Raw genomic sequence first — 19498 nt, 5'->3', positions numbered from 1 at the left:
TCAAGCCCTATCTACCGCCCTAGTTGTTCAATTCGCACCAGGCAGGCAACACAGCCTTCAGGATTCCCAGTCGCGGCTGCAGAGAACAGTATCTATCCACCTTACTATACTATCGCCTAACACTACCACATTCCTTCTTGCTCCCCCCCCCACTTAAATGGCCTCTTGTACTATGGTGCCGTGGTCAATTTGCTCATCCTCCCTGCAGTCTTTGTTCTCATCCACACAGGTAGCAAGTAGCTTGTACCTCTTGGACAAGGGGAAAGGCTGAGGCTCCTCCATCACTGCATCCTGGGTTCCCATACCTGCCTGACGTGCAATCACATCCTCCTGTCCCTGACCACTAAGCAAATCTAAACCACTACCTAACCTAAGGGGTGTGACTGCCTCTGGGTCAAAATGTCCAAGTAACTCTCCCCCTCCCTGATGCATCGCAATGCCTGCACCTCAGACTCCAGCTCAACAACTCTGAGCCGAAGTTCTTCGAGTTGCAGACACATTTTCCCCCCCAAAAATATACTTTATTCATAAAATTTGCAGCAATACATACAATACAGTTGTCATGTCTCATTCCAAACGTACACCATACAGATTATACAATTTGCAGGTTACATCAAGTACAGTTCAATGAACACATTGGACATAATTACAGTTCATGACACTCTAGGATGCCTCATTGTATCACAATCAATAAAGGTGATTCATTACAGGTACATTACATTTCATTACATCAATTTGAATTTTACGTTCTGCCCGAGTGGTTTTTCCCTGATTTCAGCCCCTCGGTGTACAGTGGCGGGAAGGCCCTAAACGGTTGCCTTTCCCCACAGAGCCTTTGTGGCGGCCGCACCCATCCTCAGTGCGTCCCTGAGCATGTAGTCCTAGACCTTGGAATGTGCCAGTCTGCAACACTCGGTCGAGGACAGCTCCTTGCACTGGAAGACCAGCAAGTTTCAGGCAGACCAAAGGGCGTCATTCACCGAGTTGATGGTCTTCCAGCAGCAGTTGATGTCCGTCTCAGTGTGCATCCCCGGGAACAGCCCGTAGAGCACAGAGTCCTGTGTTATGGAACTGCTCGGGACGAACCTGGACAGATACCACTGCATCTCTCTCCAGACATTCTTTGCAAAGGCACATTCCAGAAGGAGATGGGTGACGGTCTCGTCTCCACCGCAGCCTCCTCGGGGACAGCGCGCGGTGGCGCTGAGAGTCCGGGAGTGCATGAAGGATCTGATGGGAAGGGCCCTTCTCACCACCAGCCAAGCTAGGTCTTGGTGCTTGTTTGAAAGCTCTGGTGATGAGGCGTTCTGCCAAATGACATTGACAGTCTGCTCGGGGAACCAAGCGACAGGATCCACCATCTCCTTTTCCTGCAGAGTCTCGAGGACGTTACGTGCGGACCATTTGCTGATCGCCTTGCAGACACTTACTGCAGATGTGGTTGCCTGGAATCACCCTGCTCTCTACAAACTCCCACATGCTGCAGTTACGGCACACCACTTGCACCGCCACCTTTATCTAATCTTGTTTTATTTATTTAATTAATCAAAGCTTTTATGTAATTAACTCACGGTTTATTTTTATTTTTTAGATTTTTTAAAAACTAATTAATTTATCTAGTTTAAACTAGTTTCCTGCTCTTTTTAACTGTTTGTTTAGTTTTAAGGCTTTTTAACTAACGCTAACAAACTAACCACTAAAATCACTAACCACCACTAAACACAATAGCCACTAAAAACATTTACCTATAAACTAAATACTTACACTGACTTACCCTCACCGCTCCTCTGTGACGTCAGTTTTTGTCTACTTTTAAAAAAATTTCACCACTCAGGTCCGCTTTCCCCGCTCCTTTTATTGGCCCTCAAATCCACTCTCGCTGCTCCTTTCATTGATGTGTCCAATCTGCTTTTTTCTAACTGGTCTAGTGTTGTCACAGGATTAATTCTTGATCTCCTGTTTTTTAATCAAATATTGAACTCCTTAAATGCCTTAATGCAAGACCTCCATCCTGTTCTTCCCCATGTCATTGCTTCTGTGAACCACTATTTCAGGCTGCTCATGCTCCCCTTCCAGAATCTTCACCACCTGCTCTGTTATGTCTGTTACCCTGGCAAGTGGTGGAAAACAGACCAGTCGCAACTGCAAAAAAGGTTATTTATCCCTCTAACAATAGATTCCTCTATAAAAAAAACACTTGCGTATTCTTGATACTATTACTTCTTCCCCCAGGGTAATCACTTGTCCCATAATGCTCTAGTGTTGTTCATGATTACCCTCCTTCTCTGCATCATAGATATCCAGCACTGCCTATCTATCCGATAACTTCAAACCTCCAGGAGCTTCCTGTACTGCCTCTACAAGTCACTCAATTCCCCTTATTCATTTCAGTATTCCTCTAGCTAAGGTGGGGATCTCCTACAATGTGCATTCCAGGAACCCGTTCCTCCTCGTATAGAGTGGAACATCTTAAAGCTGTTTCTGAAACTCAGTGATTTGGAGCTTAAAAAAGTACAACTAAAGGTACTTCTTGCATTTTCTTTTTGACACTCAGCTTCCTGAAACTCCCACATTGTGCAATTTTTGTACAATACTAGCATTGTCCTGCCCCTTTAATTATTCATTAGTTAACTACTTCTTATTCAACCAATCTGATGGATCAGCTGACCTTTCATTCACCAGCTAACTCCCGTTCAAATTAACACTCTCTCTTTTAAGTCAATCTCACTCTTGCTCCTCACTCAGGTGCTCTCTCAGCTCATGAAAATCTGTAAAAAAAAACTTGTAAAAATCAGCTTAATTGTGTTTAGTCTGATTATCGATGGTACCGAGGAACTTTTCTGACATACTGCATATGTCTTCTGTTGATATGCATTCTTTTGTGCTATATATATTAATCTCTCAACCCCATCCCCATTAAAGTTCTGACCCCGCCCCACCCCACCCCCCATGCTAGCTGACATTATAAATGATTCCCTTTTCTATGGCAACCCCCTCCTCAAGAAAAAACTCTTCGGCCACTCTGTTTTTGCTAACTACCGCCCATTTCCAACTTCTCTTTCCTCTCCAAAGTCCTTGAACAAGTTATCACAGATCCACGATGTCTATCCCGCATCTCACGGTCTGAATCCCTCCAATCAGGTGTCTGCCCCTCCTATAACAATAAACCAGCCGTTACCAAAGTCACGAATGACATAATCTGTGACTGTGCTGCATTATCCCTCCTCATTTTCTCTACATCTTTCAGCACGGTCAATCACACTACCCTCCTTCACTGCCTCTCCTCCAACGTTCAGCTCAGTGGGACAGCCCTCACTTGACTCCATGCTCACCTATCTGAACATAGCCAGAACATCTCCAATAGTGGCTTCTCTTCCCACTCCACACTATCACTGTGGGAGTCCTCCAAGGATCCATCTTTGTCCCCCCCCCCCCTCTTCATCTACATGTCAGTCCTTTGCGACACCATCCACAAACTTGGGGTCATCTTTCACATGTACATTGATAACTCCTAGCTCTACCTCTCCACCATTTCTCTCAACCCCTCCACTCCTCCTTTCTATATTGTCAGACTACTTGTACGGTATCCAGTCTTGGATAAGTGGTTATCTCCTCCAGCTAAACATTAGGAAGACTAAAGCCATCGTCTTCAGCCCATTGCATGAGCTCTATACCCTCACCACTAACTCCATTCCCCTGTTCGGCCATTGTCTCAGACCCATTCAAACTGCTTGCAACCTTGGCTTCCTGTTTGACCCTAAGCTGAATTTCATCCTTTATTCTCTCCATGACAAAGACCGCTTACTTCCACTCAGTAACATCGCCGGCTCCACCACTTGCTACCTGCTACAGAAATTCTCATTCATGTTTGTCACCTCCAGACGCAATTACTCTAAAGCTCTCCAGGCCAGCCTCCCATCCTCTATAAACTTCAACTAATCTGAAACTCTGTTGCCTGCACCTTATTCCACACCAAGTTCCATTTGCCTATACCCCTGTCCTTGCTGATCTAAACTCACAATCCCCCAAAACCTCAAATTTAGAATTCTCACAACTGTATTTAAATCTCTCTGTGGTTTCGCCCTTCCTATCTCTGTAACCTACTTCAGCCCTACTACCTCTCTTCTCCCCCACTTGTACTCTCCACTGTTATGAATCCAACCTCTTATGCACCCTCTTTCTTTTGCCCCAGCATTGGTGGTTGTTTCTTCAGCTGCCTAGGCCCCATGCTGTGAAATTCCCTCCCCAAACCTCTCCACTTTTCTTTTCTTCTTTAAGACTCCGCTTAAAATCCACCTCTGACCAAGCTTTTGGTCACCCCTCCTAATGTCTGCTTCTTTGGCTCAGCATCCATTTACCCTAACACCTCTACGAAGCACAGTGAGACATTTTTATATATTACAAGTGCTATATAAATTTGCAAGTTGTTGCTGTTCTAATAAGTGGAACCAAAAAAATTAAAAATTATAATTTTTCAAAAATTGGTTGGATGTGGCTCTTTTTCTGTTCAAATTCAACATTTGACTATCTAAATGAACTAAGAAATCTTCAAGTCACTAAACAACCACCAATTCAATTTGTTCTTAATCACCACATTTTGAAAATTACCCTTCTCCAAATATAATTACCTTTCCCTGTTGAACACTGGAATTCACACTGCCAGGATTACATTTCTTTACATTCTAGATATCACTTCAGACGGCTTTTAATGTTCATTTGCAGAGTTCATTTGCATAACAATATAAGAATCTATGAATGAGAGAAGACCATTCAGCCTATTACCTCATCCTATTGTTTAGATCGATGTTCAGAATCCACACACAAATAACCACCTAATTACTGACTACTTGCTTCCCCAAATCGAGTATTTTGTCCATTTCATTTTTCAGTGCTTCAACCAAATCCACAGTGATTGTTTCATAAGTTAATTTAAATCTGAAGTAGTTTCTCTTCTAGCTATGTTTATTCATGATTCCTTTGTTTATAACCTGGTCCTCTAGTGCTCTTCATCTGGTTCCACGCAAAGATTTTGAGATATATATCATAGAATCACAGAAAGGTTCAGTGCGGAAGGAGGCCATTTGGCCCATCGAGTCCACGTTGGCTCTATACAAGAGCAATCCAGTTAGTTCCACTCCCCAGCCCTATCCCCGTCGCCCTGCAAATTTTTTCCTTTACAAGTACTTATCCAGTTCCCTTTTGAAAGCCATGGTTGAATCTGCCTCCACCTCCCCCTCAGGCAGTGCATTCCAGATCCTAACCACTTTCTGTGTAAAAAAGTTTTTCCTTATATCACCTTTGGTGCTTTTGCCAATCACCTTAAATCTATGTCCTCTGGTTCTTGACCCTTGCACCAATGGGAACAGTTTCTCTCTATCTACTCTGTCTAGACCCTACATAATTTTGAATACCTCTATCAAATCTCCTCGCAACCTTCTCTGTTCCAAGCAGAACAACTCCAGCTTCTCCAGTCTATCCACGTAACTAAAGTCCCTCATCCCTGGAATCATTCTAGTAAATCTCTTTTGCACCCTCTCTAAGACCTTCACATCTTTCCAAAAGTACAGAGTCCAGAACTGGACACAATACTCCAGTTGTGGCCGAACAAGTGATTATCATAACTTCCTTGTTTTTGTACTCTATGCCTCTATTTATAAAGCCCAGGATCCCGTATGCTTTTTTAACCACTTTCTCAATCTGCCCTGCCACCTTCAACGATTTGTGTATATATACCCCCAGATCTCTCTGTTCCTGTATCCCTTTTAGAATTATGCCCTTTAGTTTATATTGCCTCTCCTCATTCTTCCTACCGAAATGTATCACCTCGCATTTTTCTGGGTTAAATTTCATCTGCCACATGTCCGCCATGCCACCAGCTTGTCTATATCCTTTTGATGTCTATCACTATCCTCAATGTTCACTTCCAAGTTTTGTGTCATCTGCAAATTTGGAAATTGTGCCCTGTACACCCAAGTTCAAGTCATTAATATATATCAAGAAAAGCAGTGGTCCCAGTACCGACCCCTGGGAAACACCACTCGACACCTCCCTCCAATCTGAAAAACAACCGTTCACCACTACTATCTGTTTCCCGTTACTTAGCCAATTCTGTATCCATGCTGCTACTGCCCCTTTTATTCCATGGGCTTCAATCTTGATGACAAGCCTATTATGCAGCACTTAATCAAATGCCTTTTGAAAGTCCATCCACATCAACTGCATTGCCCTCATCGACCCTCTCTGCTATCTTAACAAAAAACTCTATCAAGTTAGTTAAACACAATTTGCCTTTAACAAATCCGTACTGGCTTTCCCTAATCAATCCACTCTTGTCCAAGTGACTGCTAATTCTGTCCCTGATTGTCGTTTCTAAAAGTCTCCCCACCCAGAGATTAAACTGACTGGCCTGTAGTTGCTGGGTTTATCCTTACACCTTTTTTGGAACAATGGTGTGACATTCGTAATTCTCCAGTCCTCTGGCACCACCGCCGTATCTGAGGATGTTTGGAAGATTATGGCCAGTACCTCTGCAATTTCCACCCTTAATTCCCTCAGCAACCGAGGATGCATCCCATCCGGCCAGGTGATTCATCTACTTTAAGTGTGGCTAGCCCTTCAAATACCTCCTCTTTATCAATTTTTAGCCCATCCAGTATCTCAACTACATCTTCCTTTACTGAGAGTCTGGCAGCATCTTCTTCCTTGGTAAAGATACATGCAAAGTACTAATTTAGTACCTCGGCCATGCCCTCTGCCTTCGTGAGTAGATTTTTTTGGTCCCTAAATGGCCCCACCCCTCCTCTTACTACCCATTTACTGTTTACATGCCTATAGAAGACTTTTGGATAACCTTTTATGTTGACTGCCAGTCTATTCTCATACTCTCCCTTTAACCAGGACCAATGTCCTCGCGGGGGTGTTTGCTAGTGCTGTTGGGGAAGGTTTAAACTAGAATGGCAGGGGGATGAGAACCTGATCAGGGAGAAACAAGGATAGAAACAAAAGAGAAAAAGGGAAGAAGCAATAGTGGAAGGCAGAGAAAACAAGGACGAAAAACAAATAGGGCCATAGTGCAAAATAAAACTAAGATGACTAGCAATCTTTAAAAGACAAGTCTAAAGGCCTTGTGTCTTAATGCGCGGAGCATTCGCAATAAGCTAGATGAATTAACAGATATTAACGGTTATGATATAGTTGCGATTACGGAGACATGGCTGCAGAGTGACCCAGGATGGGAACTGAACATCCAGGGGTATTCAATATTTAGGAAGGACAGGCAAAAAGGGAAAGGAGGTGGGGCAGCGTTGTTAGTAAAGGAGGAAATCAATGCAATAGTGAGGAAGGATATTGGCTTGGAAAATCACAATATGGAATCTGTATGGGTGGAGCTAAGAACCACCAAGCGGCAGAAAACTTTGGTGGGGGTTGTCTATAGGCCCCCAAACAGTAGTGGAGATGTAGGGGAGAGCATTAAACAGGAAATTAGAGATGCATGCAAGAAGGGTGCAACTATAATCATGGGTGACTTTAATCTACATATAGATTGGTCAAACCAAATTAGCAATAATACTGTGGGGGAGGAATTCCTGAAGTGTGTACATGATGGTTTTCTAGACCAATACGTTGAGGAACCAACTAGAGAACAGGCAATCCTAGACTAGGTATTGTGCAATGAGAAAGGATTAATTAACAATAATTTTGTGCGGGGTCCCTTAGGGAAGAGCGACCATAACATGATGGAATTCCTCATTAAGATGGAGAGTGAAGTAGTTGAAACCGAAAATAGGGTCCTGAATCTAAATAAAGGAAATTACGAAAGTATGAGGTGCGAGTTGGCTATGATAGATTGAGGAACTTTACCAAAAGGGATAACGGTGGATAGGCAATAGCTAATATTTAAAGAACGTGTGCAGGATTTACAACAATTATTTATTCCTGTCTGGCGCAAAAATAAAACAGGAAACCGTGGCTTACAAAAGAAATTAGGGATGGTATTAGATCCAAAGAGGAGACATATAAAATTGCCAGAAAAAGCAGCAAGCCTGAGGATTGGGAGCAGTTCAGAATTCAGCAAAGGAGGACAAAGAGATTGATTAAGAGGGGAAAAATAGAGTATGAGAGTAAACTAGCAGGGAACATAAAAACTGACTATAACAGCTTCTATAAATATGTCAAGAGAAAAAGATTAGTGAAGACAAATGTAGGTCCCTTACAGTCAGAAATGGGGGAAATTATAATGGGGAACAAAGAAATGGCAGAACAATTAAACACATACTTTGGTTCTGTCTTCACAAAGGACGACACAAATAACCTGCCAGAAATGTTAGGGAACCAAGGGTCTAGTGAGAGGAACTGAAGGATTAGTAAAAAAATAGTGCTAAGGAAATTAATGGGGCTAAAGGCTGACAAATCCCCAGGACCTGATAATCTACATTCCAGGGTACTAAAGGAAGCGGCCCTGGAAATAGTGGATGCATTGGTGATCATCTTCCAAAATTCTATACACTCTGGAACAGTTCCTACAGATTGGAAGGTGGCAAATATGGAGCTAGATCACAGATCAGCCATGATCTTATCAAATGGCGGAGCAGACACGAGGGGCTGAATGGCCTACTCCTGTTCCTATGTTCCTAAATGTAACCCCACTATTTAAAAAAGGAGGGAGAGAAAAAACAGGGAATTACAGACCAGTTAGCCTAACATCAGTAGTGGGGAATATGCTAGAGTCTATTATAAAAGATGTGATAACAGAACACTTGGAGGGCATTAACGGGATTGGACAAAGTCAGCATGGGTTTATGAAAGGGAAATGCTTAACAAATCTACTGGAGTTTTTTGAGGAGGTAACTAGAATAGATAGGGCAGAACCAGTGGATGTGGTGTACTTGGATTTTCAGAAGGCTTTTGATAAGGTCCCACACAAGAGGTTAATGTGCAAAATTAAAGCACATGGGAGTGGGGGGAATATAATGGCATGGATTGAGAATTAGTTGACAGACAGGAAATAGAGAGTAGGAATAAAAGGGTCTTTTTCGGGGTGGCAGGCGGTGACTAGTGGGGTACCGCAGGGATCAGTGCTTGGGCCCCAGCTATTCACAATATATGTCAATGATTTGGATGAGGGAACTGAATGTAACATTTCCAAGTTTGCAGACGACACAAAGCTGGGATGGAATGTGAGCTGTGAAGAGACTGCAAAGAGGCTCCACTGTGATTTAGACAAGTTGGGTGAGTGGGCAAGAACATGGCAGATGCAGTATAATGTGGATAAATGTGAGGTTATCCACTTTGGTTATAAAATCAGAAAGGCAGATTATTATCTGAATGGTGATAGATTGGGAAAAGGGGAGGTGCAAAGAGACCTGGGTGTCCTTGTGCACCAGTCGCTGAAAGCGAGCATTCAGGTGCAGCAAGCAGTTAGGAAGGCGAATGGTATGTTGGCCTTCATTGCAAGAGGATTTGAGTACAGGAGCAGGGATGTCTTACTGCAGTTATTCAGGGCCTTGGTGAGACCACATCTGGAGCATTGTGTGCAGTTTTGGTCTGCTTATCTGAGGAAGGAGGTCCTTGCCATGGAGGGAGTGCAACAAAGGTTTACCAGACTGATTCCTGGGATGGCAGGACTGACATATGAGGAGAGATTGGGTCGACTAGGCCTATATTCACTAGAGTTTAGAAGAATAAGAGGTGATCTCATCAAAACATATAAAATTCTAACAGGACTAGACAGACTAGATGCAGGGAGGATGTTCCCGATGGATGGGGAGTCCAGAACCAGGGGTCACAGTCTCAGGATACGGGGTATGCCATTTAGAACCTAGATGATGAGAAACCTGTGGAATTCTCTGCCACAGAAGGCAGTGGAGGCCAAGTCATTAGATGTATTCAAGAAGGAGATAGATATATTTCTTAATGCTAAAGGGATCAAGGGATATATGGAAAAAGCGGGAACAGGGTACTGAGTTAGACGATCAGCCATGATCATTTTGAATGGCGGAGCAGGCCCAAAGGGCCGAAAGGCCTACTCTTGCTCCTATTTTCTATGTTTTTATGTAACACCTTGTATCCAGGAATATTTAGTACCCAATCCTGCCCTTTTCTGAGCCAGGTCTCTGTTATCGCCACAACATCATATTCCCATGTGGCTAAATGCGCCTGCAGCTCACCAACCTTGTTTACCATGCTTCGTGCGTTTACACACATGCACTGTAAACCAATCTTAGACTTCCTTGTACTCTCTCTTAGTCTGATCCCACCTAAAGCTGTACTATTTCTTATTCTAGTGCTATCTTTCTCTCCCAATCCTTTGTACCCCTTGTTTCTCCTTTCCAATGCAACATCCTGGTGCCTATCCCCCTGCCAAATTAGATAAAACCCCGCCCTCCCCCCACAGCATTAGCGAACCTCCCTGCGAGGACATTGGTCCCAGTTTCAATGAGGTGCAACCCATCCGGCCTGTACAGGTCCCATCTCCCCCAGAGTAGGTCCCAATGCCCCAGGAATCTAAACCCCTCCCTCCTGCACCATCTCTCCAGCCACGCATTCATCTGCTCTATCCTCCTGATTCTACACTTGCTAGCGCGTAGCACCGGGGGTAATCCGGAGATTACCTCCTTTGAGGTCCTGGTAGCTAATCTCTTTCCTAACTACTTAAATTCTGCCTGCAGGACCTCATCCCTCTTTCTACCTATGTTGTTGGTACAGATATGGACCACGTCCTCAGGCTGTTCACTCTCCCCCTCCAGAATGTTCTGCAGCTGCTCAGTGACATCCTTGACCCTGGCACCAGGGAGGCAACATACCATCCTGGAATCACGTCTCCGGCCGCAGAAACGCCTCTCTGTTCCCTAACTATTGCCCTTATTACTATTGCTCTCCTGGTGTTTCTCCTCCCCCCCTGTACAGCTGAGCCACCCATGGTGCTATGGTCTTGGCTCTGGCTGTACTCCCCAGAGGAATCCTCTCCCTCACCAGCATTCAGAACTGAATACTGGTTAGAGAGTGAGATGCCCTCAGGGGAGTCTTGAAGTCTATCACTATCCTCCTAACTGTTCACTACACTTCTAAGTTTTGTGTCATCTGCAAATTTGGAAATTGTGCCCTGTATACCCAAGCCCAAGTCATTAATATATATCAAGAAAAGCAGTGGTCCCAGCACCGACCCCGGGGAACACCACTGACACATACCAATGACTGGGACTATAAACTAGAGCACATATAGTTCCTAAAAGAAAAACATTGAGTGCCATTTTTTTCTGAATAATCTTAGTTTGCTTTGAAATATAGATGCTAATTTAATTAAATAAAAGTGATATAGTCATGCAAAGCTTTAATTTATGATAAATTGGTTTAAGTACATAAAAGTGACTCTGGTACAGAAATGCTACTATACTTCTCAAAAGGCTAAACAGGGAGCTACTGTTCTTACCTGGTCGTCGGTATGCAAAGTCTTTTCTTGAGGCTTTAATTTTTTAACATATTTGGTCACAGTCTTGTCCAATATGTGTGGTTCAGTACCATATTCTGTAAAACAGAACATTCAACTCAGATGTGTCAGGACAGTGCAGCCTGTCAGTAACTACCACTTTCACCAATTACTTCAGGCGGTCTAATACCAGTTTAAATGTGAATCATTCATTTATTGTTGTAACTCGTGGAAATAAGTGGTCTTTATGACAGGTGTGGGTATACCATAAGCACTGAGCTGAAAATAAAGTTAAACAACAAAAAAAAGTCTTCACTGATATTGCAAGTTGCTTTTACATCTTTATTGTTAGCGCAGCATAACATTGGGAGCAACAGTACATTTTTCTCAAGCAACATAAATTGTGATGAAGTATATTTTTCCTTTAAACTACGTTTTTCAGTACTACCACACTTTTTCTCATATCAAATTTAATGAAATCATCGTAGCATTTATTTTTGAGTGAATTCTGCCAACACAATATAGTGCATTGTGCTTTTCTGAACAGTTAGACATCAGCACACACTGTATTGCTGTTACATAAATGGAACTGGCAACAAGATTGCTGTACTGAGTAGACTCGTTTTCATTGTTACAAGATACACAAGGGCAGACTATGAGTGGAAAATTGCAGTGGTTGCCAAGGCCACTCAAAGTGATTAAGTTAGAGTGAACAATATCACATATTAGATAACAGGTTTTGGTTCCTTTTTTACGTTAATAAATTGTTCTATGGACTGGCTTCCACTGTAAAATGTTATATTATACAGGTTTAATGAGTACCAGCATTGTCAATTACATTTTGTACAGCAGTTTTAAAGCTGCATAATTGAGCTAAATATGAATTTGAAAAATGAAACAAAATCAGCTCACAGTTCATTTAAAGATGTAATTACTAGTAACTAGATTGGTGCATTTAATTAAATTGATTAGGAAGAATTGTTGTCACAATAGAAATGACAATAATTTGCAGGATTTATAAAATGTACTTGAAATCAGTTAAAACATCTTTAACAAAATTGTGAGTCAAAAGTCAGCTTTTCAGGTTTATCAAATTATTAGGTGATATTTGTTTTTAAATTTCATGAATCAATTTTCCAAATCAATGTATCAGAAAACCTTGAATTGGAAGAAAACAGTATGTGAAGCAGAATGAATAGAAAGTGCTCTCCACCCCCAATTTCTAACTCCAGCAGATATCAATAGTTTTATTATTTCTCCTCATGGGGAGATTCCATTTCACACCTCCCACTCCCTGCAGGGAGCTCCTCAAGTGACACCAACCGAGCAAGCATCAGCTACAGCTTGATAGCAAATCCCATACATCAATATACCCTGAATGCTGATCTGCAGACATCCAAGTTGGAAAAGTTCAGTAATAGCACAGTATACAACAGTATATAGCTGATTCAGAGTTTTTGCACCTTCAGATCAGCATCCAGAACCTGAAAAGTTGCTGAATGCCTTCCTGCAGAGAAAATAGACCCAAAATGACAGGTTTTCATGAGGACAGAAAATAACAATGAATCTACAAGGTACAAGTGTTTTCTGACATCATAACGTGATCCCGAACATTTTTCTTCTCCTTTAGCCTGTAGTCCTTTCGTCAATTTGTTTAGGAGAAGTGTGTTTTTCCTCTTGGAAACCGAGGGCGGGGTCAGAGGGGGAACCAAAGAAACCCCCCCCCCCCATAATTTCTGAGACTCCCCCGAATGCCGATAACTCTGATTCTCGACTCTCTAGCCCCTTCCCAACTGCACTCCACACGATTGCAGCTCTGCGGCGATGGTCAGGTGATGTCACCAAGCCGGAGGCTTCTCCAACAGCGGCCGGTGATGTCATGGAGCGGAGATGCGGTGGGAAATTTAAATCGCTGACCGCCTGGGCTGCTGAAGGCAGCGCTCGGGGGAGGAACCTTCAATGCCGGGAAACTCCCAGTCATTCTGTGAAGGTTGGGGACCCTGGTTTGTTGGGGACTGAAATAGATAAGATGGGCACCAAGATTCCGAACACTGCCAGTACTACAGGAGCTGTTGTGGTCAGCTATAAAGTTGCCAACCCTCCAGGATTATCCTGGAGTCTCCAGGAATTAAAGATTAATCTCCTGGACACTGCCGCAAGCAACCTGGGAGTAAAACCATAGGGGCATTAAAAAAGTGTTTTTTTCATTTTCTTTTTGTTTATTAGTAATAAAAATATTGGACATGGGAAAAAAGACTGTTTGAAGGGCAGGGCAATTGGGAGGCAGGAGGTAATGTGATAAAATCTCCAACCAGAGTTACCAATCCTAGTCAGGTATGTCAGGCTAGTGTTCTTTTTATACATGCAAGTTTACCTGGTTTTGAGATACGGGGGTATAGAAAGAGAGAGGTAAAGAGAACCCCAGTACACATTCCTTTCCTGTTAATGTCCTGCAGGAAACATACTTTGGGCAACATATATGGATGCATAGATGTGTTTGTGGAAGTATCAATTACAAACTACAGGGACACAAGTGTGTTTTTGCTTCTCCAATTTGCTCTCTGATTTTATTCCATTTCATTCTACAACTAACTCATGCTGGGCTATAATTCTACAGATCGGGGTATTGCAGCCAAGTAGTTATGAGACTGGACTAGCAACCCAGAGGTCATGAGTTCAAATCTCAATAAATCTGGTGATTTGTGGGCTAGCACCAGAAAAACAGCCATGAAAGCTTCCAGATTATTGGAAAACCCCAACTTGTTCACTAATGCCTTCACCAAAGGAAGCCTGCGGCTACCGGGTCTGGCCTACCTATGACTCCAGTCCCACACTATGTGGTTTAATCTTAATGCCATCTTGTAGTGGCCTAGTAAGTCATCCAGTTGTAAACAATTGCTGCAAATTTCAATAAGGAGAAAATTGGACTGACCTATTAGTAACCTAGGACAAAACAATGGCAATTTCAGGCCAGTGAACCCTGTAAAGTCCTCCTCACTAACATCTTGAATGCTTTGAGGCCATCCATGGTGTTCAAGTTGATGTCCCCACAGTCTGACATTGATGTACTTTCATTAGGATGTCCCAAAGCGCTTCACAGCCAATGGAATACTTTTCAAAGTGCAGTCACTGTGTGCAAGAAAGCTTAATCTATTCTATCTAAACATCTACTAGCAGGGCCAGCCTAGATTCATCTAAAATAAAAACAGAAAATGCTGGAGAAGCTCAGCAACTCAGGCAGCATCTGTGGAGAAAGAAAGAGTTAATATTTCAGGTTGGAGATCTTTCGTCAGAACTGGAAGATATTAAAAGAGTTAAAGTTTTTAAGCAAGTACAGGGCCAGGGAAAGGGGGGGGGGGGGAAGGAAAGAACAAAAGGGAAGGTCTGTGATAGGATAGAGGGCAAGAGAGATTAAATGACAAAAGGGATGATGGTGCAAGGCAAGGAAGGTGGTAATGGGACAGGTTAAGAAACAAAAGATTGGTCAGAAGTAGCTGTAAATGACAGCAGCAAAACCATTACCAGCACTTGATGTCCGAAAAAAATGGGAAAAGTGGTTATGATCTGTGAAGTTATTGCAATCAATGTTAAGTCCAGAAGGTTGTAAAGTGCCTAAACAAAAGATGCTGTTCCTTGAGCTTCACTGGAACAGTGTAAGAGGCCAAGGACAGAGAGGTCAGAGTAGGAGTGGGATGGGAAATTAAAATGGCAAGCGACCGGCAGGTCAGGGTCACGCTTGCGGACAGAGCGGAGGTGTTCGGCAAAGCAATCACCCAGTCTGCGTTTGGTCTCCCCAATGTAGAGAAGACCGCATTGTGTGCAGTGGATACAGTATACTAAATTGAAAGAAGTACAAGTTTGAAGTACTGTTTTACCTGGAAGGAGCATTTGGGGCCCCAGACGGTGGAAAGGGAGAAGGTGAAAGGGCAGGTGTTGCATCTCCTGCGCTCGCATGGGAAGGTGCCGTGGGGAGGAGAGCAGGTGTTGGGGGTGATGGAAGAGTGGACCAGGGTGTCGCGGAGGGAGCAGTCCCTTCGGAATGCTGAAAGGGGAGGGGGAGATCTGTTTGGTGGTGGGATCGCGCTGGAGGTGGCGGAAATGGCAGATTCATCTGATGTAGTTGCAGAATACATGATGGGGAGAAATTACTCTAGAAAATGAAACCTGTCTGATTAGAGTGAATTAATTTCCAAATTATTCAGACAAACTGCAATAAAATAAGTTTTTAAAGAATTTCTACTGCTCATATCATTTGCAAGGATTCCCAGTGATATATGGGAACTCTGGGAAAATCTGGGGGTCATAATGTTCTAAAATAATAGTGGGTGATAATGACAAAAAAGCCTTAACTCTTCCTCACGCCTAGTTCAAAGCAAGCACTACATTCTGGCTGATTTGACGGAGATGCAGCTTGTTCGATAAAATCAACACTCAGTATTCTGCAAAAATCAGAAACATCTCTTCTAAGGATTTATAATAACAAAGTATGTTAGGTGTAAAATGCAATTTGAAATAGTTTTAACTTGAGCAGCAAGTGATTTAACCAGGTGCCACTTCGCCAATTTATTGTCCACCAGGAGATCTAGATTGCCCGAGAAACCAACCACAGTATCGCAAGTGACTCTCCAAATATGGAAAAATAATTTGGATGATCTCAAAGCATTCAGAGGTCAGGCGTGGTTAAGTAGGTCATTATTCACAGAAGGCCTCAAAGTTTATATTAAAGTAATATATGATCTTTGCATAACCTGAACACCACAGACTGTTTTTGACATTTCTATATAATCCTTACTTCCTTGCGAAAGTTTGCACCAATTATTATGTAATATTTTAGCATATATTTTGTGGTTAAAATAAACAGAATATATCTGATTCAGAATGGTTTAATTGCATTAGCTCTTCAAATTTTCAAAACTAACAGTAAATAAACGTATGTCTGGACATTTCATTGCCCAGAAACATGGAGACAATTTTCTAGGGGAAAAAAAACTCTTCCCTTAGTCGCTAAGATGTATAAACAAATATTATGAGAACAATGATTGTTTTGGAATTCTAAATATAAAGATCACAGGTGTTCTAATTATGTATGTGTGTGTATTTGACCTGCTGTCTTTCTGAAGCAAAAAAAAGCTTTCATATTGAACAAGCTTCTTAAATTCATCTTCAATTTTTAAAATCATTTGAAAAAGCAAACTGAAATATAGTGAACAAAGACACAATTTGACTTTTCTACTGAGAAAAATCAATACATCTTCTGTAATCAATATTTTTTTTGAATTCTGAAAGTATGTAAAGCAAGGTGTTCAAATTATCTATCTGTTTCTCTAAACTCGGTGATCACTCTGATGTATACGTCATAGCTCAATGATTAACCTTATCTAAGTTAAAGCTTAAAATTCATTCGGAAGCTGGTTTTCAAATCATTTGGAAAAACAAAGGAACTCAGAAGTCCTGTGACATTAGATGGAAACAAAACTTCTGTTAAAAAATTATACTGGTGAACGCTGGAAAATACTGTGCATGCTCAGATTGGAGCATCTAGAAAATTACAGGCAGCGTATTAGGTGTGGGGAAAAGATGAACTACAAGTCCAATCTTTTAATGGAAGCTGAGGTCTTCATGGAGAAGCTTTAATGAAGGTACTCAAAGACAATTTTATATGTAGGTTTAATGTTATTATGAAAAGATTTTTTTGTCTTTATTATTTTTGGCATCAGTAATCACAGTTACAGAGGAAAAAATGGCATATTAAAGGATTTTTGAATATTTTTGGAGCAATTCAATTAGTTTAGGTTCTGATTTGCTTTATGATTTGGAGTTTGCTTTGATTTTCTACCTACTGAATTGTGATTTCTTGAGCATGAAATTGAAGCAAATCAAAAAGCGTGATGCTAAAGTGTGAGAAAATCAAAATGTCTAACATGCAAATATAACGCGACAAACAGGAAACGCACACACTCATACATTTTTTTGAAAAAATCATTTTATTTCAAGAAGCCAATCATTATAAACAGATTACAAATTGAAACAGAAAAGCTGGCAAACATTTCAAAATTAATAGTCACGTTAGTAATATTTTTAAAATTAAATTTTTTTTAACCAGAAAAAACTATATTCAGATTTTCATGTTGATATTATAGTGGTATATATTCTCAAGACAGCATTTACAGTAGAGTACAATCACACCAGAGCTTATATACCACGTATTTGTACAGTACATTGACGTTTCAGGATGGGGATGCACATGGGGTAGGGGCAGGCAAAGCTGGACAGAGGTGTACAGGGGCTATCTCACTTTTTCCACGGTTGCGTTTGGGTTGTATCAGCCTTTCTGGGGACCAATGATAATCTGCTTGTATATGGCATCAACCCATCCCTTCCTCTGCAGGTGTGTGCTGTGGAGTTTGTGAGAAGGAACTTGCTGTAGAACGTGCCAGGGCGAGAGTCCAGACTTTTGCCTGTCTATCTGACTCCCTTGCTACCAGCAAATGAATCACTGCTCCCACCCCTTTTTCTCCCCTGGAAAACTTGAGCATACCTGGTGCACAACCAGATTTGTGGCAGCCTAGGTGGCTTTAAATGGTTGCATTTGCAGGCAGGACCAGAAGGTATGGCCTATAAATATGGCACTCTGGCCACATCCTCTCTAGCAATCATCTGACATGGAGAGGCAGAATCTATGAAGCTTATGTGGGATGTGGTACATTGACCGTATTGATTTGAGTTCATTCCCTCGTATCTTATTGAAGGTGGGGATTGTGAGGGTTTCTTACAGATTTTCTTTCATTCTGCTCCAGTTATATAGGCGGAAATGTCTTGGATACCCATAACTCCCCAAGCTCAAAGAAGCAGCGGGCCTCATTAAGCTATTACTAAGCAGCCCAGTTCAAGAGTAATATGGCTTGGAATACAGCCTTGCAGCAGAACCCATAGCTGGGTATCAAGACTGAAGACTGTCAACCTATCCATCCCATCTAACCTGTCTTTCATACACTTCAATAGGAGGCCAAAGAAGTAAAGAAGTACCCTACAGTTACATTAATGCTAGTGGTCTGGAAGGAGGCTTGTGCATAACTGAAAATTCTGCTGGGTGTGTTAGCCCTCTCCTCAACTGATGCAACAAGGAACTCCCAGGTGTATTAGCCATAAGTTGATTTAGATCCTGGCATGAGAAGGGAATCACCTCCCTCAAGAGGATATGTTTAGGTACCTCCAAATCCAAAACTACCCCTAAGAGTCAATACGAGCCAAGCCCTCTATCAATACTCATTCTCAACCTCCAAAGTACTCATTAACATAGCTCTGCTCAACCTCTTTGTGACACTGTGCTCAACCTCTACATTGACAGCATACGCAGAAAGCTTAAAAGGAGCATGGGAACAAGCTCCAGGTCATCATACCATTTTTATAATATTACTAGCGGCACTGCTCATGGTAATTCAGAGGATGTGCTGTTTTAGAAGGATGAGAACATTATACCACGTAAAACACAATGTATTATTCTTCTGCTAAAGCACAGTTGTGGTCCTGTAAAGGTGACAGTCTAACTGATATTAAGTTCTTTCAAAAATTAACCATTTTTTACGCTGGAGATCACAATCATGTCTATGTTGGTGGGAAGATCCATTAAGAGCCTGTAGACATGGTTGCGTTGGTACATTTTGTTCCTGTACACTGCAAATTATTACTTTTGTTTCTTTATAATTATTTTTGAAGTGTGACACAGGAATGTGTTATGTCTGAAGAAATTAGGAGATCAAGGAGGGGCCATGAAATAACACTGGCGAACAAAATAAAGGAAAATCCTAAGATGTTTTATAAGTATATTAAGGGTAAGAGGATGACTAGGGAAAAAATAGGGCCCATTAGGGACAAAAATGGCAATCTGTGTGTGGAGCCGGCAGATGTAGGAGGGGTTCTAAATGAATTTTTTGCATCTGTTTTCACTATGGAGAAGGACGATGTAGACATAGAAATACGGCAGGGGGACTGTGATATACTCGAACATATTAACATCGAGCGGGAGGAGGTATTGGCGGTTTTAGCAGGCCTAAAAATGGATAAATCCCCAGG

At 42.0% G+C, this 19498-nt stretch overlaps 1 protein-coding gene across 4 annotated transcripts in view; it reads right to left on the bottom strand.

Annotated features, from left to right (window-relative positions):
- Positions 1-19498, bottom strand: part of chst10 (carbohydrate sulfotransferase 10) — a 69254-nt gene that overhangs the window by 36224 nt on the left and 13532 nt on the right. For all 4 annotated transcript variants that reach the window (XM_067986231.1, XM_067986232.1, XM_067986233.1 and 1 more), the window contains one exon: positions 11429-11523. In XM_067986231.1, coding sequence (XP_067842332.1) covers positions 11429-11523 — 95 coding nt within the window. The remainder of the gene's footprint in view (positions 1-11428; positions 11524-19498) is intronic.

The sequence above is a fragment of the Heptranchias perlo genome, chromosome 6 (assembly GCF_035084215.1).
Source record: "Heptranchias perlo isolate sHepPer1 chromosome 6, sHepPer1.hap1, whole genome shotgun sequence".
Lineage (NCBI taxonomy): Eukaryota > Metazoa > Chordata > Chondrichthyes > Hexanchiformes > Hexanchidae > Heptranchias > Heptranchias perlo.
The sequence above is the reverse complement of the archived record's forward strand: the minus strand, read 5'-3'. Positions and strand labels throughout refer to the sequence as shown.